The sequence below is a fragment of the Phalaenopsis equestris genome, unplaced genomic scaffold (assembly GCF_001263595.1).
Source record: "Phalaenopsis equestris unplaced genomic scaffold, ASM126359v1 Scaffold001241, whole genome shotgun sequence".
Lineage (NCBI taxonomy): Eukaryota > Viridiplantae > Streptophyta > Magnoliopsida > Asparagales > Orchidaceae > Phalaenopsis > Phalaenopsis equestris.
The window spans coordinates 17,647-28,887 of record NW_018165680.1 but is presented as its reverse complement, the minus strand read 5'-3'; the positions used below and the strand labels follow the sequence as shown (position 1 = coordinate 28,887).

At 32.3% G+C, this 11,241-nt stretch overlaps 2 protein-coding genes across 2 annotated transcripts in view; one reads left to right on the top strand and one right to left on the bottom strand.

Annotated features, from left to right (window-relative positions):
• LOC110033634 (aldehyde dehydrogenase family 3 member H1-like) overlaps window positions 1–2,877 on the top strand; it is a 28,765-nt gene extending 25,888 nt beyond the window's left edge. Inside the window, exons 5-10 of the mRNA XM_020737678.1 lie at window positions 327–442; window positions 534–638; window positions 710–882; window positions 988–1,078; window positions 1,722–1,871; window positions 2,505–2,877. Of these exons, the coding sequence (XP_020593337.1) occupies window positions 327–442; window positions 534–638; window positions 710–882; window positions 988–1,078; window positions 1,722–1,871; window positions 2,505–2,744 (875 nt within the window). The 3' untranslated portion in view covers window positions 2,745–2,877. The remainder of the gene's footprint in view (window positions 1–326; window positions 443–533; window positions 639–709; window positions 883–987; window positions 1,079–1,721; window positions 1,872–2,504) is intronic.
• Window positions 2,878–9,487: 6,610 nt separating this feature from the next.
• LOC110033626 (gibberellin 20 oxidase 2-like) overlaps window positions 9,488–11,241 on the bottom strand; it is a 2,955-nt gene continuing 1,201 nt past the window's right edge. Inside the window, 2 exon segments of the mRNA XM_020737667.1 lie at window positions 9,488–9,916; window positions 10,550–10,871. Of these exon segments, the coding sequence (XP_020593326.1) occupies window positions 9,488–9,916; window positions 10,550–10,871 (751 nt within the window).

Sequence of the window (11,241 nt, the reverse complement as noted above, 5' to 3'; positions counted from 1 at the left end):
ATATATATATATATATAGATATAGATATATATGAGATTAAATTTCAAAATACACCCCGGTTATTCTTGGGTAACTAATTTAATCCCAAAATATCACATTTCTCAAATTTAGACTCCAACTATATAAAATAATTTGTCAAATACTAAACGAGATCAATTTTCTATAGTCGAGGATATATATATGTATATGATTTATTTTTTTTATTTCTGATCTTTGTTCGAATTTATTGATTGCCGAAATTTTTCTGGAGTTCTTCATTCTCTTTAATGCTGGGCTATCATACGTTTCAGCTTTCCATCAATTATGATGGTTTGAAAAATTTTCAGGAAATGCAAAAATTGGTCGCATTGTTATGGCTGCTGCTGCAAAGCACTTAACACCAGTAGTTTTGGAACTTGGTGGAAAATGTCCTCTTGTTGTGGACTCTGATGTTAACCTGAAAGTATATCCATAAATAAAATTTTTGTTGCTTTATTAAATTACATAAATGTCCTTATAATACTAAAAATTATATTTATATATTTTTATTTCAGGCTGCATCGAAAAGAATTGTTGTCGGCAAATGGGGATCCAATAATGGACAAGCTTGTTTGGCACCAGATTATATTATAACAACAAAATCATTCGCTCCGAAATTAGTGAGAATTTTTGTTTAATTTGGTGCTTTTATGCCATTGTTGGACTCTTACTTTCATTTCCCATTTCATAGGTTGATGCTCTAAAAGTTTCTATTGAGAAATTTTATGGAGAGAATCCTTTGCAGTCCGAGGACCTTTCTCGTGTAGTGAATTCAAATCATTTTGCACGCGTATGTCGACTCTTGGACGACGAAAAAGTTTCAGGGAAGATCATTCATGGAGGAACAAGAGACGAGAAGCTTCTGTAAGCTTTTTTTTTCCCCCTGAGAATTTAGTATTTTTTCTGAGATTTTAAGTGTAATATATTATAATTATGTGAACTTGCCACTCTTTTTCTTTGACATAACAGAAAGATTGGTCCCACTCTGTTGTTAGATGTTCCACATGATTCTTTGATAATGCAGGAGGAGGTTTTTGGCCCTTTGCTTCCTATTGTCACTGTAAGATTGTATTTTCATATTCAAACATTTATATTTCTTTATTTGAATTTGCGAGTTTCGTCAAACTCACGAACTTATTTTATGCAAGAAGTGTCAAAATTGTCTACTGATTTTTGTATGGGGCTATTTTAATCATAGAGTTTATAGAAGTGTCAAATTAATCCTTAGATTTTTTTAGTAGTGGCCGAAATAATCCCGCTGGAGCTAAAATGGCTCGTGCAAAGAGCCGGGGATCATTTGGCAAAGAGATTGGGGATCATTTTGGCACTTTCTTCCTTATCTTTCCTTTCTTTAAAAAAAGGGGCATTTGCATACATACCACATAAATCTTATGTATTTATATATCTAACACCTAAACATTCATATTTACATATATACCCCACTCAAATCTTTAACATAACATAAAAAATATCCCCATCACTATTTTTTTAAAAGTAAAGTACACCTTTTCATCGATAGGCTTATGGCAACAACGTGTTATAAGTGTAAATATCAATCTTTGGGTATTAGATATGTAAATACATCAAAACTGCACGGTATGTATGTAAATTTCACAAAAACATACCCATCTGATGCACATTGGCTAGCATTATCACTGCATTAATAATTTATTTTGTGTTTTATCCATCTATGATCTGCAAAGGTTGACAATATGGAGGAATGTTTTGATGTGATAAACTCAAAGCCAAAGCCTCTGGCCGCTTATCTCTTCTCCCAGAACAAGAAATTTGAGGAAAATTTTGTCAGAAGTGTCTCTGCTGGTGGAATTCTTATCAATGACACAACCATGCATGTAAGCATTTTATTTTCTTCTTTCACTTCATATAATTCATATTAGTCCCACCGGTTCTGCTTGCCAATACTTCAACAACTCAGCTCAATATTTTGAAAATAATCATGGCTTGATTTTTCTTATTGATTTATCAGTGAGGTTGTGAAAATCGGAAAGGTCATCGAACCGGAAGAAGAAGAGGTTCAAAGTTCTGAACCAGAAGTTGAATCGGATGACGGAATAAATCTTAAAATTATTTTAATATAATACAAATAATAGAAAAATTTATGCAATAATTTTATTTTTATTCATTCAATAAATAATATTTTAATTTAAGACACTCAATTTTTTACTATTTTGAATAATATTTTAAATCAAAATTTTTAGATACTGTTTTTTCTCCATTTTTAATTTAAATATTTTATTTCTAGTATTCAATCAAAATAAAAAAAGTTAAAGTTGGTCGGTACTTTGAAAACCGAACTGGACATGTTTTATGCAGAAACGATTGTAAGCTTGGACTGAACCGGTCGAATAACCCGTTCACAATTAAACCGGTCGAACTGACCGGTCTAGTTTCGTATTTATAAACATGATCGTGACTCATTTTCCATGATCTTAAATTCTCATAAGTTTGTGATTGAATCGTTGCAGTTTGCGAACCCAAATCTGCCATTTGGAGGAGTAGGAGAGAGTGGAGTGGGCTCGTATCATGGAAAATTTTCTTTTGATGCCTTCAGCCACAAGAAGGCTGTTCTGCGCAGGAGTTTCGGTGGAGAAGTATCTGCAAGATATCCACCATATACACCACAGAAGCAGAAGTTTCTGAGGGCTCTTCTTAATGGCGACATTGTTGGGCTGATTCTAGCCATGTTTGGTTGGCCCAGGTCTTGATAATCTAAACTGCAACACCAAGTTGCTTAACTTTTTGGGTGCAAAATATAAATTATATTCTGAAATGAACTACACAATAATATGTAAGATAATAAAATTGTCTATGTGGATTGTTGATTTTTTTATTGTTTAATATGTTCATGTCTTTCAGAACTGTGAGTTATTGTTTAAGTGTTGATTACATAAATGTTTAAAATTTTGGTCGTTTAAGTAGAAAATTAAGGCTTTCTCGAAGCTTTATGAAGTTTGGGAAAATATTTAATTAAAAAATTGGTGTCCTACTGTTATTTTCTGTTTAAGCATAAATGTCTCAAGTCTTTTGTTTATATTTTCAGCATGTGTCTGACATGGTAATCCTCCTACAGTTATTTTCTATGGGAGCATTTAGCATGAACAGCCCTTCGCAGTGGCATTTTTATCTTCAGGGCTTTATGAAATTAGCCTTTATCCCTTTCATATCACCCAAAACATGGATATTTACAAATCTACCTTTTTTTTTTCAAATTCTCACTCAAATCGGAATTCATTATAAAGCTGCAACTCATATTTTTTTATTTTTATCAAATTCTCAATGATTTGTCATGACATGTGTAAATACATTGATTTGGTAGTTCAAAAAATCAACTGTCCATTCTCTTAAATTGACGGTGTGAGGTACATATTTTGGCGAAAGGTGATAAAAATAGAAAAGGCAAGCCAATTTTTTTAGGACATTCTATAAAGTGTTTAGCTGTGGCTATTTTGGATTGCTGATTTTAATTTAATTTGGGTATCATGTTGAATTTAAATTTCACTATAGATGATATGTAGATCTTACTTGTAAGAATATAAAAAAGAGAATAAGAAATAGAGAAAGAAAATTGATCATGATGAGAGGCTCTTAGATTTAGTTAGATCACTATAAAATATGAATTGATGAGCCTGATTGAATTTGTGAGACTTGTACATGGTCCTCAGATTTATAAGTCTGTTTCTAGATTTTTCACTGTAGAAAAAAGTACGTGATTAAAGTAAAAAAATAGATTTAGCACGATTACTGTGAAGATTAAAGGAATTTTCACTTAGAAGGCTATAACGGCTCTTAGGTGATTTTAAGGTTTCATCGAGAGAGGCCTCCTTCTCTTTCTCAAGGATGTTTTCTCTTGTTTTTTTTCTTTTCCATTCTTTCATTTTGTTTCTCTTTAAGTTTTTGGAGGGAAGCACTGGCGATTTTGTCTTCTTCTTGGATTTTGGTTTTCCTTCTCTCCTTTTCCTCTTATTGTGGAAAAGGCTCTAAGGGTTTCTCCTTTCTCGAATTCTAGTGAGATCATGGATTTAGGGGCTTTTGCCCATTATTTTTTCATGGTTCCAAGTTCTTCCCACCCTCTTCTTTTTGCTATGTTCAGGAACATTCTCAATCCTTGAACTTGAAAAACTTAATCTCTTCTCACATCCCTAATTTTTTTTTCTTATTTATCATATATTCCCAGTTTTGAAGAAAAGTTTCGTACCCGAGACAATACATTGATGATGGTTCAAGGCAATGAGATGTGTGGCTCTGGTTGGTTATTCTCTAAGCGAGCTTTTTATGGAAATCTTTTACAGACTCTCGGTAAGATTTGGAAACTAAAGGGTTATGTAGAGCTTTTGCTATTTGTTATAGTTTCTTTCTTTTTAAATTTAATTGTATAGAAGATATTTATTCGGTGTTATCAGGTGCTTCAAGGTTTATTTATGACAATTTTTTTTAAAAAGGTTGTACACCTAAATTTTAAGCATAGAAGGGAAGAATTTAAAGATATTCCTATTTGAGTTTGTCTAACCTTCCTCTGTTTTGTTAGTCAAAGACAGATAGTTCAAAAATTGCCAGTAAATTTGGTATTCCCCTTGTTGTTGACTCTTTAATGGTCAAAGGATCTAGATTAACTTTTGCTCGTGCTAAAATTCAAATGGATATTGATTTCACTTTTCCCAAATTTATTTCCTTGAATTTGAATGGTCATGACATTATTCAGCAAGTTGTTTATGAATGGTGATCTAATATTTGTAAAACATGTTCTACTTTTGGGCATGATATTGGCATTTCCCTAAAAATGTTTATATTTCTCAAGTGAATATGATTCCAACTTTTAGGAGCAATAATAAGAATTATAACAATAATTTTTAGAGTCAAAGGATTAGAAACAATCATCTTTTGTGGATTCTGCTGTATCTGCTCCTCGATATTACATGTTTCTAATACTTTAAGTATCGTGCCTATGAACTGTGAATATAGCTAAAAGTCACATAGAGATTGAGAAAGAAGAGGGTGAAATACTTCTTGCTAATAAAATTTCTCCTATTACTTTGCATTAATATAGTAGTAATAAGGATCTCATTGTGTCTAATGATTCTTGAATAAATAATCATGAGAATTTACATTCTGATAATGTTAATGATAATGCTAATGTGAATGTTCATGTTGATTTGTCTACTGATTACAATATTACAGTTAAAGATTCTCATTTGGAGAGTTCTACTTTGACCCAAAATTATGAAAGAGGCAATAATTATAATAGGTCTTCTACTTTGATTAATTCTAGGATTTCATCTAATGTGCATGTTGTGGGTACCTCCTCTATTTCTATCCCTAAGCTTAGAAAATGAATAACAAAAGGGCTGGTTCTTCTCATTAACTTTGATTTTTTTATTTTTTATTTTTATCGTTTTTCCTAAATTTATGTGCTGGAAAGTTAGAGGTCTTAATAATTTTGTTCGTGTTTTTGACTGTATGCATCTTATTTTGAATTTTAACTTGGATCTTTTCTGCTTATTGTAAACCAAAATTTCTTTTGCCACGAATTTTGATCCTTTTCTTTCCAATAATTTTTTTTATCGCCATTTCAAAAGAGTTCTAATTTTTATTTGGTTTATTTTAGTAGAATTTGGATTAAATGGAATTCTACTACTATTAATTTTATGTTTTTTAACTTTCATGCTCAATTTATTTATGGTATTATTTCATTCTCTTCATTAGTAATTTATTATTACATATACTTATACTGATAATAATGTCACTCGTATAAAAGATCTTTTGATTTCTTTATCTTCTTTAACTGATAACATTCACGAAATTTCGATTATTTTGGGTGATTTTAATAGCATTACAAAGTTTGATGTGAAAATTGAAGTTTCTCCTCCATTACCATGTAAAATTGATGATTTTAATAACTTTGTTTTTAGCTCTAGGCTTATCGACCTTCCTTATAAGGAATTATCTTTTAGTTGCTTTAATCAACAAAAATAATTTCCTATAAAGAGTTTGTTGGATATAGCTTTTTGCAATGATTTTCAGATAGAAAAGTTATCCATTTTTTCTTATGATTTTTGAATATTTAACTTTAGATCATTTTTCTATTGCTATTTATTTTGATAATTCTCATAAGTCACTTTGTAGATTTATGTACAAAAATTACTGAATCTGTTATTATAAATTTACTTATTTTGTGAATTCTACTTGAGTATTAAAGTTATCTTGTGTATTAAAAATTGTTCTTGGGCTTGTAATAGTTTTATTTCTAATAATATTAATTCTTTAAAGAATCAACAACCTATGGCTATGTCTCTTGTGGATAACAAACTGGATGATAGTTCTATTTTTGAATAGATAATTATTATTCAATCCTAATTAGCGGATGATTTATATTATGAATATAACTGGTTAAAACAAATAGCGAAATGCTATTGGCTTTTTAATGGTGATGATGATGTCCAATTTTTATATAAAAAAAATTGAAGGGGCTTTTACATACATAGCACAAAAAACTTTCATATTTAACTATCTCACACCTAAACTTTTCTAATTACGAATATCATATGAAAATTAGCACTCAATATCATCTTTTAATAGTCAAATTCATCTTTTCATCCATAGGTAAGTTGTATGTGTGTAAAAATGAAATTTTAGTTTGAGATAGATAAATCCATAAGAATTGGGTGATATGTGTGCAATTTTCCCAAAATTAAAATTAAAAGTTGTCAAAAATTTATTAAGAAATTTTTTTGTCAATCATTTGGTTTTCAATACTCAAGATAATATTTCTAGAGAAGTTGTATCAATTTCTTATGAGGCTTTCAATTGTCTTGTTAATAATTAAGCCCGCGACTCTAATGCTTTTTCGGTTAATCATATTTAAAATTATGAAAAATGCTCTTATCTTACTTTTGATTTTTTTGATGTGATTTTTGGCAAATTTTTTTTCTCTATTGGGTCTAATAAGACCCCTCACCATGATGGTTTTACAGCTAAATTTTGTAAAGATATTTAGGAGATTTATGGTATTAATTGCATTGTCATTGTTAAGTATTTTTTTTCTTTCGTCTAATCTTCATAATAGAATTAATCATACTATTATAACTCTTATTTCTAAAAAAGATTTTGCAACTAGTTTCTTAAATGCTAATAGTTCCTTACAATTTAGGCAAATTTGGAGGTCTATTTTGATTTTTTTTTTCATATAGTCATTGAATGCCTCTTTATATTGATGCCAAATGATGATTGAGACCTCAAAACCTTGCTCTGTTTAACTACATTAGTAATAGGTTTCATCCTCTTAAGAACACTGATTAGTGTACAAGATACTTTAGAGTGACACTTCCCCCTTCAAATAAAATGATTAGTTTTTACAAAGTATATAAAGAGTGTAGTAGCCACTTCTTTTACCACAAAATATCTATAAATTTCATGAATTTTTCTCTCATGTGATTATGCGATGTTGATTAAATTGAACATTGGAGGCGATCTCGTCCTTCTTCATCATTCTCATGGTATACTTGTTTTTTTAAAGCAAAAAACAAGGTGCAGCTTGGATGAATTTTGCCTCGACGTCTATTAATTAGTCAATGTGTTGTTAGAGAAAAAGTGAATCTATCTGCTGCCCCCGTTTGGGGCAGCTTATTGGGAGCAGCAGCGTTCTGTTTGTTAATTGTGTTCACACCGACGTTAGCCTCCCGCACTGCGTCTACGTTAGTTAATTCCTTTATGGGTCTGTTTTGTGCAGCTGTTGATTATTTATAATTGCTGATAAGCAGATTATTCTGATAATATGCAGATTATCAGAATAACCTGGCTTGCTGTTTGGGATAGTTTATTCATATTAGCTTATTGGTAGTTAAATGACATTCCTGTTCCTATATAATAAAACTGTTTGAGACAACTTATTCAGAATAACTTATTAGTAGCACAGAAACATAGTGCATAAAGGAATTAACCAACGCAGAATCATATAGTGCATACTACTAATAAATTATTTTGAATAACTTGTCCCAAGGAATGTTATTTAACCACCAATAAGCTAATATGAATAAGCTGCCCCAAACAACAAGTCAGATTATTCTGTCAGATTATTAGATTATTCTGATAATCTGCAGATTATCAGAATAATTTGCTTATCAGCAGATTATAAATATTCAACAGCTGCTCCAAACAGACCCTTAATTGAATTGAGGCGAATACAAGCCCATGATTCGCCAATTTGTTTTCACTTTTCCATGACTTGCAACTAATTGGGGCTTTAAACATGAATGGATATTGGATGGATATTTGCAATTTAGCAAAAGTTGTTATATTTGTAATTTATGGTTGTATTTATGTTTTATTGCAGTGTTTATTCCTTATTTTTGTTTGTCCTTATTGTAGGTTGTGTAAGAGAATATATTGTCTAAATTTTTAAAAAATATTAAATTTTTTTTACATATTATATTAAGGAATGTAAATAGGCCAGTGAGTTCAAATATTTTTAGTAGGCTCGGCTCACATGATTCAAAAATTAATGTTTTAGCCCAATTCAATATGCTTATTTCTTACACTGATACAGACTGAGCCTATTATTATCAAATGTTATTTGATATAAATACTCTATAAATAATAATAGTGATATTTTTAATGTAGTATTAATAATTTGAGTATTAAATACGTAAATATGAACGTTTACGGGTTATACATGTAAATAAAAAAAGTTGGGATATTTTTGTAAACTTTTTCTTACAATAATTCCCATGTAAAATACAAAAAATTATTGTATCAGGAGTCATGATTCAGTTTTGCATCAGGATCTCAATTAGGGTCTGCCACATGTATAGGTAAGCCTGCCCATATATTAAATTGAGGGCCTTCATGGGAGGTCCTAATTGAAGTTGTGACACAAAACTGTATCAAGACTAGGGGTGTAAACGAGCTGAACAAGAGGGAGCCCGGGCTCAGCTCGTGTTTGACTCGTTTATATTTCGAGCTCCAAAAGTGTGTTCGTGTTCGGATCGTTTGTTTAGCGAGCCGAAAATGAGCCTTTCACGAACAAATACTCGTTTTGACAATCCTAATCACGTAGCCATAAGATATTAAAGATTGAGACAAGATTTAAAATATCATTTGAATCTAATTTAATAATTTTTATTCTATTTTCTTAATTAATACTTTTAATTGATTACAAATCTTTGTAGTCTTGTAGTCAATTTAATTTTTTTAAAAAGACTACTAAACATATATATATATAATTAATAGTATTTCGAGTCAAAATGAGCCGAACACCAACGAAAACTTAGCGAACAAGCCGAACATAAACTTGTTAACGAGCCGAACACGAGATGTTCACAAACAACGAGCCATTTTGACAGAAATAGTAATAATTGTCCGGTAAAATACACTTAATTTTATTTGAATTTTACAGAAATAGTAATAATTGTCCCCGCTATTCCTGAACGCGGTTTTCCCATCTTATTTTTTAAATTTAGAGTATAAAATCCAACTTTATGCAGGCGTCATAATACAGACCACGAATACACACCCTCGTACATTCAGATACTCTCGACCAGCCGAGAAGCATACGCAGTTGTGCGCGCTCATTATTATCATCAGCGATACTTATTAAATGACTTCCCGTCGATGATCAGTTGGCCGCCGGCGAGGCGCGGAGATAATCAATGAAACAGCGGAGCGTTTTGTCGTCCGCGCGGTGGCTACTCTGAGTGAACTCCAGCAGCTGCAACCAGGTGAAATCTGGGTATTTCCTATCGCCGTCGCCGGAAATTAGCTCCGGCGGTGGGCGGATGACCTTCTCATTCCTCGGGCTGACGAAATAGGCGATTGATCTCCTCTCTTTGAATGGATTCACCACCGCCCGATGGACGCAGCTCCTGTACTCTCCGTTACTCAGCGCCTGCAGCTCCAATCCAAATTTATTAATGGGGCTGTGATTTCATTTTGATTTCAAAATTCATTTTTTTTTGGTTTTTTAATTGAATGGAAGTGCAGACGATCGAGTAAAACTCGGCTGGAAACAAAAGTATAGAGTAAAACTATCAAAATAGTTCTCCATTATCATTTTAATTATAAGAGTTTATGAAAATATCAAAATAATTCTTTAAAATTAAGTTTAATAGATTACTATTGGGAGAATAATCTGGATATTATTCAATAAATTTTACTAGAAATTATTATATACGGAACATGTACGGAGAATTACGTGCAGACTCTAATAATATAACGCTCGTGAAGGTTATTGGGGTTATTGAAGTAAAACCTCGGAGATTATTAGGTTATTAGGGAATTATTATGAAGTTATTGTGAGGGGTTGCGCAAAGAGATATTGAAGTATAAATGCAAAGGTTAAGGAGCGTTTATTGGAGTGAAACCGCGAGGTTATTTGGGAGTTATTCAGGGGTTATTGCGGCATTATTGGAATTAATGCCCCCAATAATCTCTTAATAATATTCATGGTTATACTCCAATAATCTCTCCGGTTTCGCTTTAATATTTTGTTTAGGTGGGCCGGGTATAGTACTCAAAATACCTCAAAGGTGTCTCCAATGATGATGGTGAGAGCGCCGGCGATGGGACGAACGGAGCACCACCGCCCGCCGGTGAAGACTTCGAGGCCGTAGACTTCATCCTGCTGCAAGATAGTGAAAGCGTTGGGATCGGCGTGCGGGCCCGTCCCCAGCGTGAGCTCCGCCTGCTTGCATGTTGGGTAGTAATTGCAGCGTGCGAGCGCGCTCCCGTCCTGAAAGAAGTCGCGATACCACCCGCGGTCGCCGGCGAGACTCATCCCAATTAGCTCTGCTATCGCCAGTGAAAGCTCCTCCATTTCTTCGCAGTAGCGCTGGTAGATCTTCCTGAATGCCGCCCATCATTCCTTTGTTAAAAAAACGATTTTTTTTCTTGGATAAGGAAATTGATAATAAATAGGGTTATATTAATTTAAAATTCTTGCGAAACTTTTTATTTACCAATGAACCACCACCTTTCATCCATTTTGAAAATTCTCATTAAATATCAAAATGTATGAGAAAACCTCAAGCAATCTTTCGCTGCGTACACAGATCAATTGGTCGAACATCTATTTGTCAGTTGTAAGCCCCCTCTTGTCTGGTCTAATGTTTGATTCCCCCGAGTGTAGGGTGTGATATTTGAATTCTTAGACGCATGAGAGATGATAAGGGCTCGTATAATAGCATCCAACCATTTCTTTAATATATATATATA